Source organism: Giraffa tippelskirchi, chromosome 9, assembly GCF_054371585.1.
Source record: "Giraffa tippelskirchi isolate mGirTip1 chromosome 9, T2T-mGirTip1v1.2.pri, whole genome shotgun sequence".
Taxonomy (NCBI): domain Eukaryota; kingdom Metazoa; phylum Chordata; class Mammalia; order Artiodactyla; family Giraffidae; genus Giraffa; species Giraffa tippelskirchi.
This window is the reverse complement of record NC_137283.1, coordinates 138,547,657-138,573,694: the sequence shown is the minus strand read 5'-3', so window position 1 is coordinate 138,573,694 and position 26,038 is coordinate 138,547,657. Positions and strand designations below refer to the sequence as shown.

At 40.2% G+C, this 26,038-nt stretch overlaps 1 protein-coding gene across 8 annotated transcripts in view; it reads left to right on the top strand.

Moving 5' to 3' along the window:
* Positions 1-25,378, top strand: part of MAP3K5 (mitogen-activated protein kinase kinase kinase 5) — a 248,939-nt gene extending 223,561 nt beyond the window's left edge. For all 8 annotated transcript variants that reach the window (XM_081528863.1, XM_081528860.1, XM_081528861.1 and 5 more), the window contains 6 exons: positions 1,194-1,299; positions 9,983-10,226; positions 20,976-21,088; positions 22,062-22,174; positions 23,682-23,758; positions 24,478-25,378. In XM_081528863.1, the coding sequence (XP_081384989.1) occupies positions 1,194-1,299; positions 9,983-10,226; positions 20,976-21,088; positions 22,062-22,174; positions 23,682-23,758; positions 24,478-24,538 (714 nt within the window). In that variant the 3' untranslated portion in view covers positions 24,539-25,378. The remainder of the gene's footprint in view (positions 1-1,193; positions 1,300-9,982; positions 10,227-20,975; positions 21,089-22,061; positions 22,175-23,681; positions 23,759-24,477) is intronic.
* The last annotated feature ends 660 nt before the right edge of the window (positions 25,379-26,038 follow it).

The following is a 26,038-nucleotide window of genomic DNA, read 5'->3' as shown; positions in this document are numbered from 1 at the left end:
ATCTCATCTCTTCACCCCACCAGCAATTGCTATGGTTGGGGGTGGTGGCTTCTGCTGGATCACAGTTTTGGGAGCCCTCATTCATATTAGGAGGCATGAAATCACTGACGGCTGTGACATTTCTTGCCCACTGATACAGCAGGAAATGTTTCACTTCACACTGGCACAACAGTGTCAATGTACTTGATGCCACTTAAAAATGCCACTTTAACTGTACACTTAAAAATAGTTAAGATGGTAAATTTGATGGAACGCATATTTTACCATAATTTTTAAAAAGAAAGATAATGCATATATCTGTGTCAGTGTCTGTGTAAGTAAGTGAAACATTATTAGTCACTTTAAAAAGATAGTCTTACAACAGAGATTTTTAATGTGAACAGATTGTCTGGAATGGTTCGGCAGTTTATCCCCCTTTTAAAAAGATATAAGCCATTGTGGGGTGGAAAACAAGGCACACAGCATGGCAGGTCTGTAGGTAGCACGTGTGTTCCCATGTTCACCCTGTAAGTGGTGACTGGCACTTTTAAGTCATCACATTATGCTGAAGTGCTTGGTTGTCTTGAACAGCAGCCACAACATTTAAGAATAAAAAGGAGATAAATAGTCTCGATGCATGTGTGTGTGCTGAGTCACTTAATTCATGTCCAACTCTTTGCGACCTCATGGACTGTAGCCTTCCAGGCTCCTCTGTCCATGGGATTCTCCAGGCAAGAGTACTGGAGTAGGTTGCCAAGCCCTCCTCCAAGGGATCTTTCCAACCCAGGGATAGAACCAGTGTCTTATGTCTCCTGCATTGGCAAGTGGATTCTTTACCACTAGTGCAACCATTTTAAACCCAGTGGACTCTTTTTTTTTTTCCCCTCCCTTTATCACCTCCACCATCCAATCTGCTGACATCATAAAAGGCAGAGTTGCAGATACTGAGTCCCAAAGAGGCAACATTCCCATTTGACTAGATAGCCTTTCATTGAAGTGGTATATCTCACTTGCTTACATGGGGAGCACCAAACTTCATTTTGAAGTGGCAATTTTTCATTTGTTTTCTGGTGACATAAAGAAATTATTCACAATTCAGAGTGAAGAAACCTTTTAGTTATTATTGTTCATAGAATATCATCCAAATGCATTCATCAGCTAGGTTATTTGCAATTAAATATTAAAGTAAACCATATATCACTCTCTTTCTCCAGGTCAATAAAGTTCTTCGGAATCATAACATCAAGCCACATTGGATGTTTGCCTTAGACAGTATCATCCGAAAGGCGGTACAGACGGCTATTACCATTCTGGTTCCAGGTCAGAAATACTTAACTACTTTACAAATATTTAGAGTTTGGTATTTTCAATTACTTTTCATCTATCATTTATGATGTCTCCTCACTGCTTTTAAGACAACTTAGCATTTTTTTCATCTTTCAAAGCCACCAAATAATATTTTTCTAGTGCGTGTACTCTGAGCAATGGTACACCCAGAAAAATGTTTACTATGAGTGAGGAAGATTGTTCCTTGTCTTTAAAGAGCATCATTGGATATAAAGACAAAGAGAAAATGATACAGGAGATCCAAATACATATGCATTTCAATATTTAGATATCTGTACCCACAAAACACACTCCCATATCATCCTTTACCAGTGATTCCCATAGCTGCCAGTGCATTGAGTGATGTAAGGAGCTCTTTAAAATTACAGCTTTAAGAGCTCCATCCCAGACTGAGTGAGAATCTACGGAGGATAAAGCTCAGGAATCTGATTTTCCAGGTCATTTTTATACACAGCCAGGTTTGGAAATCATGGGTCTAAATAGGTTCCAGCTATGTTTGCACTGAGATATTATACCAAAGGGTATCTCAATGAATGCAACCAGGTTATGCAGTAAGTGTGCATGCTAAGTTGCTTCAGTCGTGTCTGACTGTGTAACCCCACGGACTATAGCCTGCCAGGGTCCTCTGTCCATGGGATTCTCCAGGCAACAATACTGGAGTGGGTTACCATGCCTTCCTCCAGGGAATCTTCTCGACCCAGGGATTGAACCCACATCTCTTAGCTCTCCTGTATTGGCAGGCGAGTTCTTTACCCCTAGCGCCACCTGGGAAGCCTGTTATGGAGAAAGGTAGAGATGCACTCATGTTCTAAGACAAGCTTCCAAAGTGTTTTGATAGTGCACCCATAATAGAAATTTTAAGCAGAGCTATTCCACGTTGTGTGTGTGTGTGTGTATAGACAGAGAAATAGATTGATTTAGGTATATGAATTAGAAACGTGTTCTAAAATAAACATGTTCTGTTGTACTAATTTGTACATGTATTATAAAGTATTCTAAAACAGAAATCTAAAAAGATAAGGTAAATATAAATATGAAACATTTCAAATTTTATGTTATTTATAAATGGTACCACAACCTTTCAAGTTACCATAAACCCTTCTGAGTTGTGGAGTTCCTTCTCTTCTTTCAGAATGCCTTGTCTGGTTTCAGAGTGAGGAATTAACATTTCTTTCTTATAAAAGGAGGACGTAGAAGTTCTAACATCCTGAATAGGTTGTTCCTCTATGTGGTGCGTACCTCGTCACCCCCATCGCCCCCACCCCCATCCCTCCTGCCACCTCCCCTTGTGTTCTTGTGAGTTTGCCTTCTTCAGGTCTCAGTTTACGAGATGCCCCCTCAGAGAGTCCTGACCGACCCCCCAAAGTCTCCTGTAGACCCCCTGTCTCTCTTTCTCCTTGGAAATGGTTTTCCCATTGGTGACATTTGCCCAGTCAGAAACTACTTTTATTTTCTTGTCTAATGGCTGTTTCCCTTACCAGAAGGTAGCTATGTCTTTTATTCTGTGTCAAACACATTGTCCAGCATGTTGCCTGGAAATGAACAGACTTCCAATAAATATTGGTTGAAGCAATCAGTAGATGAGTTGTACCTGGTTATAACAAATTAGGGTGAAAACTTTTGCATAACTTAGAAAAAAACCCTAGCGAGGCTTTGAAACAAGCGGCTGGCAGTTGGATGTGAACCTGAAGAATGTAAAGCTGATGGAAACCCAGTGTGATGCTCTAAGGAAGTCAGCACATACTTATGTTTAGATGGTTAATCACTGAGATGAGCGTGGGTGTGGGAAGTGTACCAAAGAGGGGTTATAAACTCAAAAGACGTAAGGGGTGAAAGGGATTAAGTGTGTATCAGTGAGTAGTATAGGTATAGGCTGTGAGTTAACACCGTGTGCTGTGCATGCAAAGTTACTTCAGTTGTGTCTAACTCTTTGTGACTCTATGGACTAACCTGTCAGGCTCCTCTGTCCATGGGATTCTCCAGGCAAGAATACTGAAGTGTATTACCATGCTCTCCTCCAGGGGGTCTTCCTGACTCAGGGATCGAATCTGCATCTCCTGCCACTCCTGCATTACAGGCAGATTCTTTACCGCTAAGCCACTGAGGAAGCCCCGAGTTACACCCAGTAGTAACCTAAATTGAGAATGTCTAAATGAGGAGAAGAGAAAGGGATTACACTTTGAAATAATTTAAATAGCATATAAATAATCTATTAATTGAATTTGTAATAACTCCTTTTAAAATGGATTACCTAAATGCAACGGATTGTATCCTGGAATAGAAAAAAGAGCATCGGGAAAGCTAGCATAATCTGAAAGTACTCCAGTTTCCTTAATACAACTGATACTGTACCAATGTTAATTTCTTAGTTTTGACAGAGGTACCATAGTTACATAAGATATACTAGGAGAACTGGGTGGAAAGTATATGGAGTTTTCTGTAGTATCTTTATAGTATTTCTGTAAATCTAAAATTCTTCCAAAATATAAAGTTTATAAAGCACACGGATTATCATGCTGTAGATGAAACAGTTTAAGCTAGAGAGAGACAGGGACAACGCAGGGAGGCATGTCTCCTCACGTGAGTGTCCCCGTGATGGGCATTGCTTTAACCCAGCTTGTGTACAGAGGAAGGCACACTCTTTATGAAAACAGTTTGCTAAGCAAAGTTTTCTGTCCTTCCACTGTGAAATTGGTTTCTTTGAGGCCACTAGGGGTCTCTGATGACAACTGAAATGACTCTTTGAAAGCATTTTAAAAAGTGAGCAAAAAATGAAAAAAGGGACTTCCCTTGTGGTCCAGTGGTTAGAATTCCACACTTCTACTGCAGGGGGCACAGGTCCAATACCTGGTTAGGGGACTAAGATCCTACAAGCTGCGCGGCGTGGCCAATAATAATAATAATAATAATAAGTGGGAATTTCAGAGAATTATGTTAAGGAAGTATTTTTTTAATATTCCTCTCAGGATGCAGGAAGACTATATACACTGTACATCAATATGTATATGTTGAAATATATGAACAAGGGCAACTGATTTCAAGCATATGACAATTCCATTGATTTCCAAATGTCCCTAAAGATTTTGTTATACAATTAAGATTCAAAGAAACTAAACTAAAAATGCCTATTTTTTTAGTCTCCTGTAAAAATTACTTTTAGATGACAAAATACTTGCAATTAACCTACCAAATTTTAAGACATGCTAAAGAAACCAACAAATTTAAAAGTATACCATCATCAGTACACACATTTCCTAGATGTGTTTGCTGAGAGGAACCAGATGTTGGCTTTTAAACATTCTCTAATAAAAGGAATCAGAGCTCCTTGCAGAAATGGTTGATTTCCAAGGCTGCCTGGGGCAGAGGAAATACAAGATGAATCTGGAACTTACTGTGATGGCAAAAAGTAAGGAAGTGCCCCAAAAGGATGGAAGCTGATACAAAGGACCCTGGAGACAGCTTGAAGGACTTTCCAAAAGTCTAAGCCAGAACAAATTAAACAAAAAATCAATAAAAATAATATTGGATTATATGCATAGAGTAAACTAAATAGCCATGAGTCCATACTGATATAAGTGATTGAATATGGAAGAGAAAGGCTAATTATTTGTCTTAGTAGAATTCCAATTAATACATGTGAAGGGATGAGGGAAATAGAAAATCACCATTAGGCAAACACCACAGTAATAATTATTACAACAAGAACCATCAATAGCTGCTGAGATAAGCAGGAAAAATAATGCTGAGAAATGAGATATTTGAATGGTCTCAGGGAATCTCTCCACAAGATATCTACTAACTACAAAGAGAAAACAGTGACACTCCCTTTACCAAAAGCTCAAGGTAAGCATCACTCACATAAGACACAGCAGCATCAGGTACCTCCTGATATGATGCTCTGAGAAGGACACAGCATCACCTTTGTGGTATAGGAGCCAAAAAGGCAGAGCTTCAACCTAATCTTGACAAGACATAAATGAACCAAAAATGAGGGACACAGTACAAAATAGCTGACCAGGACTCCTCAAAAGCATGGAGGTCTTGGGGGATAGAGAAATACTAGGATACTGTCACAGATTGGCAGAGACTGGGACACATGACAAATAATGCGGTGTGGGATCCTGGATCAGGAAAACCGGTGAAATTCAAGTAAGGTCTATAGATTCGTTGGTATTATTGTATCCACGTGAACTTCCTGGCTTTGGTAATAGTGCCAAAGCTGTGTGTAAGCTGTTATAAATATTTAGGACAAGCTGCTACTGGGTATACAGGAACTCTCTGTACTGTTTTTTGCAACTTTTCTGTTATTCTAAAATTATTTCAAAATGAAAAAGAAAAAATAAGAAAATGTTCCATCTTCTTTCTTGCGAAAAAGCACAAACAGAACAGAGAGTACTGTGTAAACCCCATATGAGTTTCTTTTTTTTTTTTTCTCAGACTCTTTTCCCACTTGCCTTCAAGGATCAGCCTGTGGATTATTGGTAACACTGAGTATCTTTCATTACTGTGGGTGACCAGATGGCAAAATTCTGAGCATGAGACCATGTTGGCCTGGCTAAGGTAGAGAGAAGGCACAGTGCAGGCACACTTCTGATGGGAACTCTAATTGTTTAAACTGCTAGAGTCCTTGGTGTTACTCCCCGTTTTTAAGCTGAATCAGTCCATGCGCCTTGTCCACATTAATGTAAAATGACCAGCACCCCAAACTACATGCAGTGTTTAATGCGAGGATCATACACCGCACTGACAAGTATCGTGATCCCACCATGTGTTAAAGAAGCTTGGTCTGGTTATTTTTCTCTGATGAGGCAGCCAGTTGTGGTGGAGTGGGAGTGAGGGGAGGTGGGGACAGTATTGCTGTTTGATCTGTCTTGCGTTTTGGAAACATACATTCCCTTTAGTTTCCCACACATGGGCTTAAATGCCATCCATTCATTCCAGGGTCCCCTGAGTCCCTGCCTTTATCCTGACACTTGGCTCTGTCCCGACAGTCCCCTCTGCTTTCCATTCTCCTCAGAGGGCTCATTTGTGCTTCCTTCTCTTAAGCTTCCCAGGTGGCTCAGACAGTAAAGAATCCGCCTGCAATGCAGGAGACCCCATTTCAATCTCTGGGTTGGGAAGATCCCTTGGAGAAGGGAATGGCTACCTATTCTAGTATTCGTGCCTGGAGAACTCCATGGACAGAGGAGCCTGACGGGCTACAGTCCTTGGAGTTGCAAAGAGTTGGACATGACTGAACAACCAATACTTCACTTCTCTCAAGTACCTCTTCCCCTTTCTCTACCCCAAGGCTGTCCCCTCCTCCAGAACCTGCCTACGCCCTTCTATCACCTTGAATCCATCAGTGTGTAAACCCCACACTGGGTTTAGTCATTGCAAATATACTTTACTTACCCCTTAGCACTCTTATTACATGTTCCTGTGAATTATATATGTAGTTAGGTGTATAACTGAGAGCATCTAAGATATTCAAGCTGAATTCATTTGTACTTATAATTTCATGTTATCTTTGCACATGCTTTTATGACTCTTGTGTATATTTGCCCTAGTTCTCCTTCAGGTTGTTTTCTTTTGGAGGATCAAGACCAGATGCTCTCTCTTATTTGCATGTTTTACAATATCTAATTTGATGATGTGTCCTCGGGTAGCCATCATGAAAGATCAAAATAACAAAGTATTGCATTCACTTACAGTTTTCTACTTTCTTCGAATTATTGAGAAAAACTTTTAGTCATTGGCACATAAGTAAAATAATAACATATGATTATTTAAAGTGTACAGAGTTAGAGGAATGTAAGGGAACATTTAAATGTAATAATGTAATAATAAGTATTAGAAATTTTCCCTCTCCTAAAGTGAGATTATATTCAACAAGACAATAAACCTTAAAATTGTTTTTAAAATTTCAGTTTAGAGACCATAAGAAAAAAGTTTAGAAAATTTAAAAAGGCCTATTCTTGCTCTAATTTAATATAGATTGAACTCTCTTATTTTTAAAAAGTTATTTGTTTGGCATTTCCAGGTCTTAGTTGCACAGCACGTAGGATCTAGTTCCCCAACCAGGTATTGAACCTGGGCACCATGCATTAGGAGTGCTGTCTTAGGCACTGGATCACCAGGGAAGTCTTCTTATTTTTAAAGAAAGATTTTTTTTTCACTATTTTGTTCCCTTATAGATAATCCTAGTAAGATAACTTCCATTCTGCCAACACTTTTTGCGAGGCTAATATGGATGGCTCAGCCCCTGTAGCAGGTTTATGTAACTTAAACACCTGATTTTGAGTTACACCTACAACTAACACACAGAATGAAGACAAAAGGGCTTCCCTGGTGGCTCAGACAGTAAAGAGTCTACCTGCAGTGCGGGAAACCCGGGTTCTAGATCCCCTGGAGAGGGAAATGGCAACCCACTCCAGTGTTCTTGCCTGGGAAATCCCATGGACGGAGGAGCCTGGCAAGCTATGGTGTCGCAAAGAGTCAGACACAACTGAGCGACTAACACAGAGAATACTATAGATGGACTAGGAAATAGAATTTTGGAAGGAGAAAGGAGGTAATGCAGACAGCAGAATAGAGGTGGAGTTTGGCTAACCTTAAGAAATAAAGAGTAAGGATGTGGAGAAATTAGAACCTTTGTGCACTATTGGTAAGACTATAAAATGGTGCAGTCACTATGGAAAACAGTATGTGGCTCCTCAAAAAAATAAAAATTACCATATGTTCTTCTGGGTATATATTCAAAAGAATTGAAAGCAGGATCTCAAATAGATAATTGCACACCCAAGTTTACAACAGCATTATTCACAATAGCAAAGAAGTAGAAGCAACACAAGTGTCCATTGATAGATGAATGGATAAACAAAGTGTGGTATATGCAAAACAGTTACCTGGAGGATTTGGCAATGAAGTGGCCCTTTGGCTGCATTGCTGTAGCAGCTATGTTAGAGCAGTGGGAGGGGTCTTCCATCACTCCCACTGGTGCCCTCCCCTAACAGAGGGGCTCTTAAACTGTGGTTCATGGACTCTCAGAATTGGCATCAGGGAGTCAGTGAGCCCTCAAGAAACAGGGAAAATGCTGTCTGAATGTGCTTCTCTTCTGGGGAGAATCCACCTGGCTCTCATCAGATTCTTGGTGGGTTCTGTAATCTAATGAAAGCTCCATGTGCCCATAATGAGATATCACCCCAGACTTGTGGGAATGGCTATCATTAAAAAGAATACAAATAGCAAGTGTTGGCAAGGATGTGGAGAAAAAAGAACCCTCCTACACTGCTAGTGGGAATGTAAACTGTTGCAGCTACTATAGAAAACAGTATGGAGGTGTCTCAAAAAACTAAAAATACCATATGACCCAACAGAAACAAAAGCACTAATTTGAAAAAATACTTTTTTTCCAATGTTCATAGCAGCATTATTTACAATTGCCAAGTTATGGAAACCACCTAAGTGTCCTTCAAACACATAAATGGCTAAAGAAGATGTGATGTGTATGTGTGTATATGATGGAATACGACTCAGCCATAAAAAAAATGAAATTTTGCTGTTGGCAGCAACATGAATGGACTTGGAGAGCATTATGCTGAAGTGAAAAAAGTCAGGCAGAGAAAGACAAATACTGTATGATATCATTTATATGTGGAATCTAAAAAAGGCAATGAATTAGTGAATAAAACACTGATACAGAGAACAAATTAGTGTTTACCAGTGGGGAGAGGGAAGGGGAAAGGGGCAATACAGGGGTACAGGGAAATAAGGGTCATTCTAGGATGATATGAAATCATATGTGTGAAACTTTTGAAAATTGTAAAGAGTTATAGAATTTTTGAAAATGAAAGTTTCATGTGTCATAGCATATGGAGCCAAGATCCAATATTTCTGTTACCCTGATTTTACTTAAATTATGAATGTAATTCCTTTTGGAGGGGGCCATTTTGAGGACCTAATCACAATGTATAATAGTTTTTGCCATCAGAAGGTATCATCCCAATTCTGAAGTGACCTGCAGGTGAACTCTTGTCCGGCAGTCTGTTTAAACTGGAGACTTGTAAATTTTGCACTTTAAATCTTAGTGGTGAGTCAGTAGGTTAGGGTAGGATGCACACTAAAAATTAACCCAATAGTCAAAAAGTCAAAAGCAGATTGGCCTACTAGATTGAATATAAGAATGTGTGTGTATTTTCAGTACTCGCCCCTCCAACCCCCATACATTTTGAATGTTACAAGCAAAAAGCATTCTGTCTTCCTACTTTAGTTTATACAGTCTCTCTATATCTCACTTTCCTCATTTCTAAGTGAGTTAATAGTTGGCAGAATCAAAACTATGAATTTTAATTGTATAAACAAATTTTCCTATTCTTAACAGGTTTTTACACAATTGCCTATCTGATTTTAACAGATTTCCCACGTATCTTATGTGCTGTGTGAACATTTCTCTTATGTTTGAGTTAGATCATTCTGAGTTTACATATCTTATGAGTTTTGCAAATTTGCTGGAAGAACAAATCTGAAATAATGTGCAGAAATCCATCCTCACTTTTGGAAAAGGAGATGGGAATACATCTCTTATTGATAGCAGGGGAGACGACATTCATGTCTTAAGAAATTAAGGCAGTCATTCTTATTTCATTAAGATTGTTGTTGATCATATGCTTAACAGAACTGAGGCCACATTTCAGCCTTGCATCTGAGAGTGATACTGCCGATCAAGAAGACTTGGATGCAGAAGGTGACCATGATGAACGGCCTTCAAATCAAACTGTCCGAAGACCTCATGCTGTCCTTGAAGATGCGGTGGCCACCTCAGGGGTGAGCACGCTCAGTTCTACTGTATCCCATGACTCCCAGAGTGCTCACCGATCGCTGAATGTACAACTTGGAAGGATGAAAATAGAAACAAATAGGTAAGGCCTATTCCAATGTGGGTGGGTTTATTTTTTCTTACTTTTATATAAGTGCATGTGTTTGGAGTCTACTTTAAAGATTGGTCCACAGAATATACGTGGGGTAATTCCTTTTTCCCATTCATATAACCTTGATTTCATTCATTATTTATTAAAATGAGAGATTTATTTTAGTCTCTTTAGTCAAATACGTTTTCTACTTCTCCCAATTCAGTCCTTCAGCATCTCTTCTTTGATCACTGCACTAAGATTTTCAGAGTAACTTACTTGTAACCTCATAGACTGTTTGGGTTGCAGGCTCAGAGCAGCATGTACCATCCAGTAGATAGCTGAAAGACAGGCAGAGAGGCTGTGATCTTGAGACCCGTGACTTGGAATATCAGGTTCTTTCAGGAGAGGAAGAGCTCTGTTCTTAAGGAGATAAAACTAATGGTTCAAAAGTTTTTCATTTGAGAAACTTGAAACGATGATCCATTGACCACATTTATGATTTTATTTTTAATGTGCTGTATCATATCTGGAGTTTAATTTTTCTTTGTGAGTTTGATAACACAGAACTCACATGATCAGGTTATTAAGTGAACAGGAAATATGTCCTTGTGCTTCACAAGATGTTGACACAGTTCAAGGTCTGAATCTTTATGATTTATAGCTTCCTGTGCTGGTTACTGTTGACATGTGGGCAACTGACTTTATGGCTTTGGGCTGACAGGGAAAACCTTTTTATTATTTATATTTTTGGAGTGAATCAATAAACACTGTTCAAATGTTTAGAAACCTTAGTTGAAAATCCAAGTTATTCACCAGGGAGATAATAATATTTTATTTCTAGTCATAAGTTTGGGTTCTTAATAAGCTTGAATACCAAGCTTGTATGAGTAGTACCAGCCAACCTCATCCTATATTTAGAAACTTGAATTTTAGTTGCACGATTCAGTAAATCCATACTTAGCTTCTACAGTTTACATACAGAAATCTTTCTGAATAAAGGGAAAGTGGCTTTCTTGTTTCTGTATCCCGGATTTAAAATATATATATATATTGATTTATTTATTTGGCAACATCGGGTCTCAGTTGCTGCATATGGGATCTTTGTTGGGTCACACGGGATCTCTTGTTGTGACGCATGGGCTCAGTAGTTGTGGTGTGTGGACTCTCTAGCTTAGTAGCCCCACTACATATGGGATCTTAGTTCCCTCACCAGGGGTCGAACCCATGTCCCCTGCATTGCAAGCAGATTCTTAACGACTGGACCAACAGGGAAGTTCCCTTATCCCAGTCTTGTCCTCTGAAACCCGCCTCTTTACTTCCCATCTCTGTTACTTAGTGGAAAACAATTGGAGTCTTTCCTAAGACTTCCTTTAAATCTTCATGTCCTCTATTTCCTCCTCTTCTCAAGCAATATGGGCTTCCCTCATAGCCCAGTTGGTAAAGAATCCACCTGCAATGCAGGAGACCCTGGTTCAATTCCTGGGTTGGGAAGATCCACTGGAGAAGGGATAGGCTACCCACTCCAGTATTCTTGGGCTTCCCTTGTGGCTCAGCTGGTAAAGAATCCGCCTGCAATGTGGGAGACCTGGGTTCGCTCCCTGGGTTGGGAAGATCCCCTGGAGAAGGGAAAGGCTACCCACTCCAGTATTCTGGCCTGGAGAATTCCATGGACTGCAAAGAGTCAGACACGACTGAGCAACTTTCAGTTTCACTCAAGCAATAGTCCCATTATGACTCTCCATCCATTAGAGCAGCTGTTGACTTTAGTCACTTCTCTTTAGTTTACTCTCTGGCACCCAGTCCTGAATGGAGTTGTGTTTTCATACCCTTCTCTGATTTCTGGAGGAGGAGAGTACACTCATGACTGTTTAGGTCCTGCCACCCACCCGGCTCTGCCCACGGCTTCCAGACAGTAAAGCTACTTTATTTACCAGTGAGCCAGTACATTTGCTCCTCTGGCTCCTGAACCTGCTGTGTACTTACCCTGGCTTATGTCAATAGAACATGCCTCTCCTAAGTGCAGCCTCTTCCTTCTCTCCTCAGCCCATTTTGCATTACCCTGACTTACCACCCCCACGGTCCCCACCATCTGTCCATCATGCTTGCTCCACCCATGGTCCCTGGGGGCTGCCCTTCCCTGGCTGCTTTCTTTACATCTCTTTTCTGAGGGTATCAGACAGCTGAGGGCATGCTCCCCACATCTGCCCACAGGAATTACCATGTCTGTATTACATTAGGATGTTGTTGCAGTTCTTACAAAGCCCACTCATTTATGTTTTCTATGTATTTACACTCACATGTGTGAAATCTCTATGGTTACTGGCCTCCTTTTTTTCTTTTTCTAGTAGAATCTCCCACAGCTCCTCCATCAGCCCTAGAAAAGTGAGACAAGGCACAACATTCACTTCATGTAGGGATCTAAAGAAAGGGCGGCTGTGTTAGGACAGGTGCCAACAAGGGGCTGGTCATGTCTACACAGGTCCTAGTAATTTTCAGTTGAATATTACTTGATATACAGATGTACATATATTGCAAAATAAACTTCAGTTCAGTTCAGTCGCTCAGTCGTGTCCAACTCTTTACAACCCCATGAACCGCAGCACGCCAGGCATCCCTGTCCATCACCAACTCCCTCAGTCCACTCAAACCCATGTCCATCGAGTCGGTGATGCCATCCAGCCATCTCATCCTCTGTCATCCCCTTCTCCTCCTGCCGTCAATCTTTCCAAGCATCAGGGTCTTTTCCAATGAATCAGCTCTTCACATCAAGTGACCAAAGTATTGGAATTTCAGCTTCAACATCAGTCCTTCCAGTGAACACCCAGGACTGGTCTCCTTTAGGATGGACTGGTTGGATCTCCTTGCAGTCCAAGGGACTCTCAGGAGTCTTCTCCAACACAACAGTTCAAGAGCATCAATTCTTTGGCACTCAGCTTTCATTATAGTCCAAATCTCACGTCCATACATGACCACTGGAAAAACCATAGCCTTGACTAGACGGACCTTTGTTGGCAAAGTAATGTGTCTGCTTTTAAATATACTGTCTAGGTTGGTCATAACTTTCCTTCAAAGGAGTAGGCATCTTTTAATTTCATGGCTGCAATCACCATCTGCAGGGATTTTGGAGCCCAGAAAAATAGTCTGACACTGTTTTCGCTGTTTGCCCATCTATCTGCCATGAAGTGATAGGACCGGATGCCATGATCTTAGATTTCTGAAAGTTGAGCTTTAAGCCAACTTTTTCACTCTCCTCTTTCGCTTTCATCAAGAGGCTCTTTAGTTCTTCTTCACTTTCTGCCATAAGGGTGGTGTCATCTGCATATCTGAGGTTATTGATATTTCTCCTGGCAATCTTGATTCCAGCTTGTGCTTCATCCAGCCCAGCGTTCCTCATGATTTACTCTGCATATAAGTTAAATAAGCAGGGTGACAATATACAGCCTTGACGTACTCCTTTTCCTATTTGGAGCCAGTCTATTGTTCCATGTCCAGTTCTAACTGTTGCTTCCTGCCCTGCATACAGGTTTCTCAAGAGGCAGATCAGGTGGTCTGGTATTCCCGTCTCTTTAGGAAATGTTAATGTGTTTTTAGGAAAGGATGTAATCCTCAGGTTAGAAATCGTAAGCTTATATTTAGGATAATCACTGATGAATATCTATCCAGCTCTTGATTATTAGATCATCAATAATATTAAATAGCAGAAAGTAACAAAATAGCTTTAGGAAGCATGTTTTACTTAAATATAAAGTATATGCTTACCTAAAATGTTCTGAAAATAAGTCACTTCACATGAGGAATTGGGACAATAATGCAGCGGTAGTTAAAATCTAACTCAGGAGGAGCTGACTGGTTATCTGATTTCCCTTTCCTGAAATTCTGGAATTACCCACCAACCCAGCTCCCCACCCTCACCTATATGAGTTAAAGAAATGACCTCATGGCTGGTCCTTGCCAAATTTGTCTGGCACAGAGAGGCAGTCAATTGCCTTGGTTTCAAACGATTTCCCTAGTAACAGAAGACAAAGTAAAAACAAAACTGATGGACTGGATATGTCCTAAAAATAAATAATTTTGAGGGCTGGATTTGGGACAAATGAGGTGGCCTGTCAGTAATTTGCTTCCAAAGTTAAGTTCTGGCTTTTAGGATAAAAAGGAAATACATAGTATAAATGCTTGTGTGCTAAGTTGCTTCAGTCATGTCCAACTCTCTGTGACCCTCTGGACCATAGCCCGCCAGGCTCCTCTCACTGTCCAGGCAAGAATATTGGAGTTGGTTGCCATGCCTTCTTCCAGGGGATCCTTCTGACCCAGGGTCTTCTGTGGATCCTGCATTGCAGGCACACTCTTAATGGCTGAGCCACCAGGAAAGCCCATAATCTAGATCAGTTCGGTTCAATTCAGTCGCTCAGTCGTGTCCGACTCTTTGCGACCCCATGAACCGCAGCACGCCAGGCCTCCCTGTCCATCACCAACTCCCGGAGTCTACCCAAACCCATGTCCATCGAGTCGGTGATGCCATCCAGCCATCTCATCCTCCATTGTCCCCTTTTCCTCCTGCCTCCAATCCTTCCCAGCATTAGGGTCTTTTCCAATGAGTCAACTCTTCACATCAGGTGGCTAAACTATTGGAGTTACAGCTGCAACATCAGTCCTTCCAATGAACACCCAGGACTGGTCTCCTTTAGGATGGACTGGTTGGATCTCCTTGCAGTCCAACGGACTCTCAAGAGACTTCTCCAACACCACAGTTCAAAAGCATCAATTCTTCGGCACTCAGCTTTCTTCACCATCCAACTCTCACATCCATACATGACCACTGGAAAAACCATAGCCTTGACTAGACGGACCTTTGTTGGCAAAGTAATGTGTCTGCTTTTAAATATGCTATCTAGGTTGGTCATAACTTTCCTTCCAAGGAGTAAGCGTCTTTTAATTTCATGGCCGCAATCACCATGTGCAGGGATTTTGGAGCCCCCAAAAATAAAGTCTGACACTGTTTCCACTCTTTCCCCATCTATTTTCCATGAAGTAATGGGACCAGATGCCATGATCTTAGTTTTCTGAATGTTGAGCTTTAAGCCAACTTTTTCACTCCTCTTTCGCTTTCATCAAGAGGCTCTTTAGTTCTTCTTCACTTTCTGCCATAAGGGTGGTGTCATCTGCATATCTGAGGTTATTGATATTTCTTCCGGCAATCTTGATTCCAGCTTGTGCTTCCTCCAGCCCAGCGTTCCTCATGATGTACTCTGCATATAAGTTAAATAAGCAGGGTGACAATATACAGCCTTGACGTACTCCTTTTCCTATTTGGAACCAGTCTGTTGTTCCATGTCCAGTTCTAACTGTTGCTTCCTGCCCTGCATACAGGTTTCTCAAGAGATAAGTCAGATGGTCTGGTATTCCCATCTTTGAAGAATTTTCCACAGTTTATTGTGATCCACACAGTCAAAGGCTTTGGCATAGTCAATAAAGCAGAAATAGATGCTTTTTTGGAACTCTCTTGCTTTTTCGATGATCCAGCAGATGTTGGCAATTTGATCTCTGGTTCCTCTGCCTTTTCTAAAGCCAGCTTGAACATCTGGAAGTTCATGGTTCACATATTACTGGAGCCTGGCTTGGAGAATTTTGAGCATTACTTTACTAGCATGTGAGATGAGTGCAATTGTGCAGTAGTTTGAGCATTCTTTGGCATTGCCTTTCTGTGGGATTGGAATGAAAACTGACCTTTTCCAGTCCTGTGGCCACTGCTGAGTTTTCCAGATTTGCTGGCATATTGAGTGCAGCACTTTCACAGCATCATCTTTCAGGATTTGAAATAGCTCCACTGGAATTCCATCACCTCCACTAGCTTTGTTTGTAGTGATGCTTCCTAAGGCCCACTTGACTTCACATTCCAGGATGTCTGGCTCGAGGTGAGTGATCACACCATTATGATTATCTGGGTCGTGAAGATCTTTTTTGTACAGTTCTTCTGTGTATTCTTGCCACCTCTTCTTAATATCTTCTGCTTCTGTTAGGTCCATACCATTTCTGTCCTTTATCGAGCCCATGTTTGCATGAAATGTTCCCTTGGTATCTAATTTTCTTGAAGAGATCTCTAGTCTTTCCCATTCTGTTGTTTTCCTCTATTTCTTTGCATTGATTGCTGAGGAAGGCTTTCTTATCTCTCCTTGCTATTCTTTGGAACTCTGCATTCAGATGGAAATATCTTTCCTTTTCTCCTTTGCTTTTCGCTTCTCTTCTTTTCACAGCTATTTGTAAGGCCTCCTCAGACAGCCATCTTGCTTTTTTGCATTTCTTTTCCATGGGGATCGTCTTGATCCCTGTCTCCTGTACAGTGTCACGAACCTCTGTCCATAGTTCATCAGGCACTCTGTCAGATCTAGTCCCTTAAATCTATTTGTCACTTCCACTGTATAATCATAAGGGATTTGATTTAGGTCATACCTGAATGGTCTAGTGGTTTTTCCTACTTTCTTCAGTTTCAGTCTGAATTTGGCAATAAGCAGTTCATGATCTGAGCCACAGTCTGCTCCCGTTCTTGTTTTTGCTGACTGTATAGAGCTCCTCCATCTTTGGCTGCAAAGAATATAATCAGTCTGATTTTGGTGTTGACCATCTGGTGATGTCCATGTGTAGAGTCTTCTCTTGTGTTGTTGGAAGAGGGTGTTTGCTATGACCAATGCGTTCTCTTGGTAAAACTCTATTAGCCCTGCTTCATTCTGTACTCCAAGGCCAAATTTGCCTGTTATACAAGGTGTTTCCTGACTTCCTACTTTTGCATTCCAGTCCCCTAGAATGAAAAGGACATCTTTTTTGGGTGTTAGTTCTAAAAGGTCTCATAGGTCTTCATAGAACCTTTCAACTTCAGCTTCTTCGGCGTTACTGGTCAGGGCATAGGCTTGGATTACTGTGATATTGAATGGTTTACCTTGGAAACGAACAGAGATCCTTCTGTCGTTTTTGAGACTGCATCCAAGTACTGCATTTCGGACTCTTTTGTTGACCATGATGGCTACTCCATTTCTTCTAAGGGATTCCTGCCTGCAGTAGTAGATATAATGGTCATCTGAGTTAAATTCACCCATTCCAGTCCATCTTAGTTCACTGATTCCTAGAATGTTGATGTTCACTCTTGCCATCTCCTGTTTGACCACTTCCAATTTGCCTTGACTCATGGACCTAACATTCCAGGTTCCTATGCAATATTACTCTTTACAGCATCGGACTTTGCTTCTATCACCAGTCACATCCACAGCTAGGTACTGTTTTTGCTTTGGCTCCATCCCATCATTCTTTCTGGAGTTATTTCTCCACTGATCTCCAGTAGCATATTGGGCACCTACTGACCTGGGGAGTTCCTCTTTCTGTGTCCTATCTTTTTGCCTTTTCATACTGTTCATGGGATTCTCAAGGCAAGAATACTGAAGTGGTTTGCCATGCCCTTCTCCAGTGGACCACATTCTGTCAGACCTGTCCACCATGACCAGTCTGTCTTGGGTGGCCCCACACGGCATGGCTTAGTTTCATTGACTTAGACAAGGCTGACGTAGTTAAATTCTAGAAAATTTCACTCTGTGTTCTTTGAGAAAAGCAATAAGAATATACTATCATTATTCATACTGTAAATTAATATGAAAGACAAAAATATATACCAGATCAAAAATTGCCAAATTAAAAGTTCATACTGAGCTTGCTGAAACTTTCTCTGAATACCATTTGTGTTGGAGTAGGTAAGTCTCCCTTAATCCTCTCCTTCCTTCCTTCCTTCATTTCCTACTGCTTAATCCATTTAAGTGTGCACTGTTTGTCTTTAAACAAGCTGTCTTCCTGTAACCACTGTCTCTGTCTGCCTCCCATTGTTTTCTTTTTGTCTCACCTACTCACCTACTTTGCCAACAAAGGTCCATCTAGTCAAAGCTATGGTTTTTCCAGTGGTCATGTATGGATGTGAAAGTTGGATTATAAAGAAAGCTGAGCACCGAAGAATTGATGTTTTTGAAATGTGGTGTTGGAGAAGTCTCTTGAGAGTCCCTTGGACTGCAAGGAGGTCCAACCAGTCCATCCTAAAGGAGATCAGTCCTGGGTGTTCATTGGAAGGACTGATGCTGAAGCTGAAACTCCAATACTTTGGCCACCTGATTTGAAGAACTGACTCACTGGAAAATACCCTGATGCTGGGAAAGATTGAAGGCGGGAGGAGAAGGGGACAACAGAGAATGAGATGGTTGGATAGCATCACCGACTCAATGGACATGAGTTTGAGTAAACTCTAGGAGTTGGTGATGGACAGGGAGGCCTGGCATGCTGCAGTCCATGGAGTCACAAAGAGTCAGACACGACTGAGCGACTGAACTAAATTGAACTGAACTCTACTACAACCCTTTCTTCTATCTGATAGCCTCCCATGTCTCTGTCCTGTGGGAAAGAGGTGGAACATGGGGGTCATGGAGACAAACCTCAATGAACCCTGGGAGACCTCTTGTCCAGGGCCTGACCCTACAGCAGAGAACAGACAGCCCATCTTAAAGGCAAGACACTGTGCTTGGCATTTTACCTATGCTGATTCTCATCAATGATTACAGGAATCCTCTCAGGAAGTTCTACTCTTCCTTTTTACAAATGAGAAAACTGAAGCCCAGAGGCATTCAGTCATTTGTCAAGGTTAACACAGAAAGTTTATGGCTAAACCAGGATACAAGCCCAGGGCTGTCTTCAGTTCAGCTGTGCTGCCTTCAGACCATGTCAACTGAAGCAGAAACAAACTTTTGGAATGGAATCTGGTCCTGAGTTAAATCTATCAATACTCAGAAAGTAAAACAAATAGAGCTTGTTAAGAGCCATGAAACATTGTACCTTGATGATCTTATACATAATTATATTTGTTGTTCAGTCACTCAGTCATGTCCTACTCTTTGCAACCCCATGGACTGCAGCACACCAGGTTTCCCTGTCCTTCACCGTCTCCTGGAGTCTGCTCAAACTCATGTCCATTGAGTCAGTGATGCCATCCAACCATCTCATCCTCTGTCATCCCCTTCTCCTCCTGCCTTCAATCTTTCCCAGCATTAGGGTATTTTCACATGAGTCAGCTCTTCGCATCAGGTGGCCAGAGTATTGGAGCTTCAGCTTCAGCATCAGTCCTTCCATTGAATATTCAGGGTTGATTTCCTTTAGGATTGACTGGTTTGATTTCCATGCAGTCCAAGGGATGCTGAAGAGTCACCACAGTTCAAAAGCATCAGTTCTTTGGTGCTCAGTCTTCTTTATGGTCCAACTCTCACATCCATACATGACTACTGGAAAAACCTTAGCTTTGACTACATGGATTGTTTTGGTGGCTCAGACAGTAAAGAGTCTGCCTGCAATGCAGGAGACCCGAGTTCAGTCCCTGGGTCGGGAAGCTCTCCTGGAGAAGGAAATGGCAACCCACTCCAATATGTTTGCCTGGAAAATCCCACGGACAGAGGAGCCTTGGGGGCTACAGTTCATGGGGTCACAAAGAGTTGGACATGCCTGGTCAGCTTCACTTTCACTTTGTCAGCAAAGTAATGTCTCTGCTTTTTAATATGCTGCCTAGATTTGTCATAGCTTTTCTTCCAAGGAGCAAGCGTCTTTTAATTTCATGGCTGCAGTTACTATCTGCAGTGATTTTTGGAGCCCAAGAAAATAAAGTCTGTCACTGTTTCCATTGTTTCCCCATCTATCTTAAAGTATTACAATTCTGAATTCAAGTTACTCAAAGATAGTTTTCTAAAAACTCAGAACATCTCTCTTCACAACTTGGAATATTTTCCCAGTAGTGGGAATGGTGAGTGGGTTACCACTTGGCTGTCAGTTGTGCAGTGAACCTTTCATGGGTAAGAACCATGTAAAATAATACTTCTCCTTATTTCTTTGGAGAATGTATCAGATACCAATAGGGAACTGAATGTACCAGGAACACAGCTGACTTTTACTTAGTTCATTCCTCCCCTTAGAAGGCAGAAAAATAACAGTAACAAACACAACAACCCAAGCAATCTTCATTAACATTTATTGAGGACTGATTATGTGCCAGGTACTGTTGGCGACCTCCCCTATAGTTGTGAACTGAAAGTGTTAGTCGCGCAGTCATATCTGATGCTTTGCGACCCCATGGACTGTAACCCACCAGGCTCCTCCATCCAGGCAAGAATACTGGAGTGGGTTGCCATTCCCTTCTCCAGGGGATCTTCCTGACCCAGGGATCAAACCCAGGTCTCCTGCATTGCAGGCGGATTCTTTACTGTCTGGACCCCCAGGGAAGAGTTACTTCTCAAATTTTCATAGTTTAAAAGAAAGTGAGTACCTTTCTTTTTGCATTCATTGCCTATTGTATTACCCATGTTGACCAACTTTTTTTGATGAGGGGCTATGCAGGTAAACACCATATATAAATTTGTTTGCCATTATGGTCATAAAAGGAAACAGAACAACATTAAACAGTCTGTCAGCCAATTAGGGGTGCAAGTTTTAAATTCTTGTCTGGAAACACACTTTCTAGAGCTTTGCTACTCAACTTGGATGTCTATGGATCTGGGAGCTTATCACATATGCAGAAACTCAGAGCTCCCTACCAACCCCTGCTCCCCAGCCAGCTTCAGTATCAGAATCTGCATTTCAATCAAACCCCAGGCTGTCTGTGTTCATTATAGCTTGAGAACCCTTGTCTAGAAGGTCATTCTGTGGCTGCTCCCGCTTCATTATCCTGTCAACCAATATAATTTCCTTCTGCAGATTACTGGAAGAATTGGTTCAGAAAGAGAAAGAATTACAAGCACTGCTTCATCAAGCTATTGAAGAGAAAGACCAAGAAATTAAACACCTGAAGCTTAAGTCCCAACCAATAGGTGAATAGCAGAAAATTTTAAAGTAATACTGTTCAACCAGACTGCCACAGAAAAGTAGAAAGCCAACAGGCAACTTTATGTCATGGCTTATTCAGCATCCGTCACTTGTACCACAACTACAGAGATTGCTGTACAAAAATATCCAATTCTTAATTGTAGCAAACTATTATTTCTTAACAGTACAGTAAAAATGATTCATAATTATCTCTTCCTGAGATTATATATTATTGAGGTAAATAGGGCTCTCCACTTTTTTGTCTTTATTTCTTTTTAAGGATTTCACAATGAAATTACTAGAATAATATAATACTATTTTTGTCATTTTGCATTTGTATTCTATGTATTCTAGTGTTTTGTAATTTGACAAGGCTTAAGTAGAATAAAGATCAAGCAATAGCAAGTCACAAGTTGAATATACTTTAAACTAATAAAATGTTTTGTCAATTATATCTCAGTTGTTTTTTTTTTTTAAGTCACAGATTGGAACTAAAGAAATCTATTCTGTGAGAAATTGGGGATGAAAGATAATCTTTAGGCAATCTTATTTAGCCCATTTAGAGGAAAATAAAAGTCATTATTTTTTGTTCAGATATATGGTCCTTCCATATTATGGCAAATAGTGGAAAAAGAGATTATTATAATTATATGGTTCTCTGCTAATTATGCTCATCTTTGTTGCCTGAAAAACACACAGTGCGATTTTGATGCATCATTTTATTCTAAGAAGCTATAAAATTGATATGAAACTACAAGGTGGAAGTATCATTAATTATTGTTAGTGACTCTCCATTTACTAGTATATTAAGCAGCCTTAAAGAGTTTGATTTATATTATCTTGTAGACTGCCAATCTCAGTGGTTTCTATTAATCATACTGTGATGGGGAAAAGCCTGTTAAAGTATCAGTAAATGTTGACTATCACATGACCTCTGAAGCTAAGAATGTCCCTCCTTACCCCTCGATTCTGTTCTAGATATTCCTGGGTTGCCCATGTGTCGCTCCAGTTCTCGGGGCGCGAACACTGAAGATTCTGAACTTATTGACTGGCTGAGAGAAAACGGAGCCGATGAAGACACTATAAGTCGGGTAAAGAAAACATTCTACGAGACAAACATTCTTTCACTTGTTTCCTAATGCTGAGTGCCTACTATGTGCCAGGCACGGGGGATACACTGGTGAGAAACTCTGACCCAGCCCTGCCCTCCTGGGGCTCACAGACTGGGCTAGGCAGACGATAATCAGATAATTCCACATGTACGAATATAATTATGTCCTGGTCAAGTCTGTAAAGGAAAGGTTACCAGGGATTAGGAGACAGAGGCGGGGAGAAGCTGGGGGAGGTTCTTTGAAAAGATGATTGGCGAGCCGGAGTGTAAAGGAATACTTAGAAATGAACTGAATGTCTGTCCTGGGATGGGGGAAAGACAAAAAGGGAAAACCATTTGGGGTGGAGGACAGAGACAGCAGACAGAAGCTCTGTGGTCCAGAACCCGTAAGGATTTTTATGCTGTTTAATTGAAAATAAAGAAGAATAGGAAAAATCAAGACAAGAACTAAAAGGAAAAAGTTCTTCTGCTTCTCATTCTTTCTCTCGTTTTTTTAACTCTTAAATTCTCATGTGACATTCTTAGACTCCACTGGGCAACAGCTATTTATTGCTACTTAATAAAACAGACTAGTTAGTGAACTTTTGTCAGAAACAAACACTTTCTATACAAACTATATTATATAGGGAACTTTTGCAGTTAGCAGGAATAGATTTCTTTACATTGTAAGATCACATATATGTGCAGTAAGAGGTTATATTATTATTTTATAGAAATAACAAATAGTTTATATAAATAGGAAATATTCTATTATTTATTTTAATACAGTATTATGTTGATTTCAGTTTTATATTTAAATTTTTTAAATGACTAAGAAAAAAGATGAATTTCTCTTGGCTTGATAATTTATTAGATCGCTTAATAAAATTTAAGAGTCTCCTTAGAAATCTGCAAGCAAATTACAAAAATTTAAAGGATTTTCTCACCTATGGGAAAAATTTATCCAATCAAATTTTCCAAAATATTTTCCCCTTTAACCTAGACTCAAATAAAAATTAAGGAGTAGTCATTGATGACCCAGTAAATCACTGACCTTTTTGAAAGATTTAAAATTAAAAGCTTCACTTAAATTCAGGACTCTGATTTTGTAGTAAGTATCAGAAAGTTTTCAGAAATTAAGTGTAAACAACACATTTTACCCACTGGGAAAAAATAAAGCTACAAAGCATAAACCTTTTAAATACAGACATTATCTTATAAGTAACAGATGTAATTACAAGCAACTCTTATCTATTCATCAGAAGACCAATCAGAAGTACTGTGTTACTTGTCATCTTTCTGCTCCTAGAAGTCATATGGATGTAATTCTTTGTAATTATTTTGTAATAGGGGGGACTTTTTTCTAATAATTCCAAAAGATTCTGTCTTTAGTGAATTTCCTTTTAGATTTACTTTTCATTACTGCCAAGTTTACATTGTGGATAGTTTGCTACTTATGGAAGTGCATAAGACATCTTACTTTTGTGCATATTTTACTTTCTCCACAGTTTTTGGCTGAGGATTATTCATTAATGGATGTTCTCTACTATGTTACACGTGATGATTTAAAATGCCTGAGACTAAGGTACCACTTTTCTTTCTGTTCAGTCTCATCGTGATGGGAAGAGCACTGGGCTGAGATCAAGAAGCCTGGGTCCCTTCCCAGCAGATTGCTAACCAGCTCGAACTAGCTCTTCAGTCTTGGGTAGAGTGCTTAAGTTCTCAGCTTCTCTGAGTAACCTGAGTTGCTTGGACCAGGCTATTATTGGGAGCACTAATAACCAATATGTCCACATTAGGAAATGCAAATCAGCCAGAAGAATTTCTTGATAACATATCAGATTAAGACCATGCAGATATCTTAAAGCTGATATTTTAAACCAAATGCTCTAATTTGGTTCATGCTCATATCATACTTATTAAAAATACCATGATGACGTGCTGATTTGCCATCCAAATAACATGGTATAATCCTGAACACAGTTTCTTACAATAATTGGTTGTCTCCATCAGGCCAAGCACAGACATAACTATTACTCCTGTCCACCTCTAGAAAGACGCATTTCAAAAGTGCTGAAAATCTAAAATGATGCTTTGGGCTCTGGTTGTCTGTGGGAGTGGAGAGGAAAGGCATGGAGGGGTGAGGAGAAAATATATACAAAAAGAATACATCAGGACTGACAAGCCTTTGGGATCTTCACGTTCTGATCAGAGCCGCTGAAAACTAAGAAGTCACTTTCATATTTCAAGGGTGCTGTTTCAAGTGAAGCCATCTCTTCACCATATTCTTGTGTCTTTACACAGGGGCGGGATGCTGTGCACACTGTGGAAAGCCATCACTGACTTCCGAGACAAACAGGCTTGACGGTCACTCAGTTTGTTTCCAACTTTCCGTGGAGATTCTAACAATGAATATAGACCTGATCTTCTTCTAGGGGAGGGAGAATGGAAGGGACAGGAGAAAGAAGCTGCACTTTAAATCCAGTATTTGTTTACTCGTGTTAAAAAAAGAATAGATGAAATACACTGAAATTTCCTAACTGCTTCTGTTTCTATGATTCATAAAGACTCTTTATAAGGACTCTCAAAATAATCACAGACACTGTGATGTTTGGGATTATTTTGGTCCAAACATTTTTATGGAAATATTTTTAATTCAGCAGCTCTAACAACTCAGCCAAATGTTTATTTCACACGAAACAGATAGAACATTTCATGTGATTGTGCATCACTGGAACAAAACCAAAATGTGACCATAACTTTTTAGGCTTATGTGTGTTTGTATTATACCCTGATCATTTGAGTAGAAGTGCGTGATTTGGATTATTGTATAAAGTTTATGGGGTTTTTTTTAAGTGTGCAGAATCTGAGAGCAGTGGTTTTTACTTACCTGTATTAATTGTCATATTAACTCTATTTTGTAACTTAAGTTTCTGGTCTAGAGTACGTTCTTTTGAGTCATTTATGTACTACTGAACTGTACCAGTTGCACCTGCCTGAATCCTAGTAATGTTAGCTTGTTCTAAAGCTATCCCTTGTGTCATATTTACTCTAAAAAGTAAAAAGACTCTCGAAATACTGTTTTGATAAATTCTAAAGAATTTGTATTTTGTTTTGGCAATCTAGATAATTACTGTGTCAAAATTCTAACTGTTCCTTCAGTTCTAAGATTAAATAGAATCTGTCTTCTCTTCAAGTACTCAAAGAGCAACTGATGTCCAAGTCATTCCTTGGGGCTGCTGAGTGGTAAGAGAGAGAGGATATGGAAAATAGAATAAAAGAAACTCAGTGTCTTTTTCTCAAGACCCCAAGTTACCTTGGATGACTACTGTGTATCTCAAGGGGTCTGCAAATAGCACCCCACTGGGGAACACTGCATTTTCTGTCTCCTTAATTTTAGTTCTCATATTTGAGGTAAGTATTTTTATTTTAAGCTGGATATGTATTATATTTTATAAGACTGCCCACACGAATAGGATCAAGTCTGAAGTTCCTAGATGGATGAATGACATAAACAAATTTCTTAAATACAGAGGAACTTGTTTATTATGCAATATAGAAATAACAGAGCTGATCTTGTATTTGGAGAAGGAAATGGCAACCCACTCCAGTGTTCTTGCCTGGAAAATCCCAGGGACGGCGGAGCCTGGTGGGCTGCCATCTAGGGGTCGCACGGAGTCGGACATGACTGAAGCGACTTAGCAGCAGCAGCAGATCTTGTGTCATGACTTGATCCGTACAGAACAGTCTTTAATAAAACAGGAGTCATCTTTATTTCTATGTGAAAATCAACATACAGTATATGTTTTATATATTGCATTAGAGTGTGCAAAAAGTTCTCACCAGTATGTTCCTATTTGATACT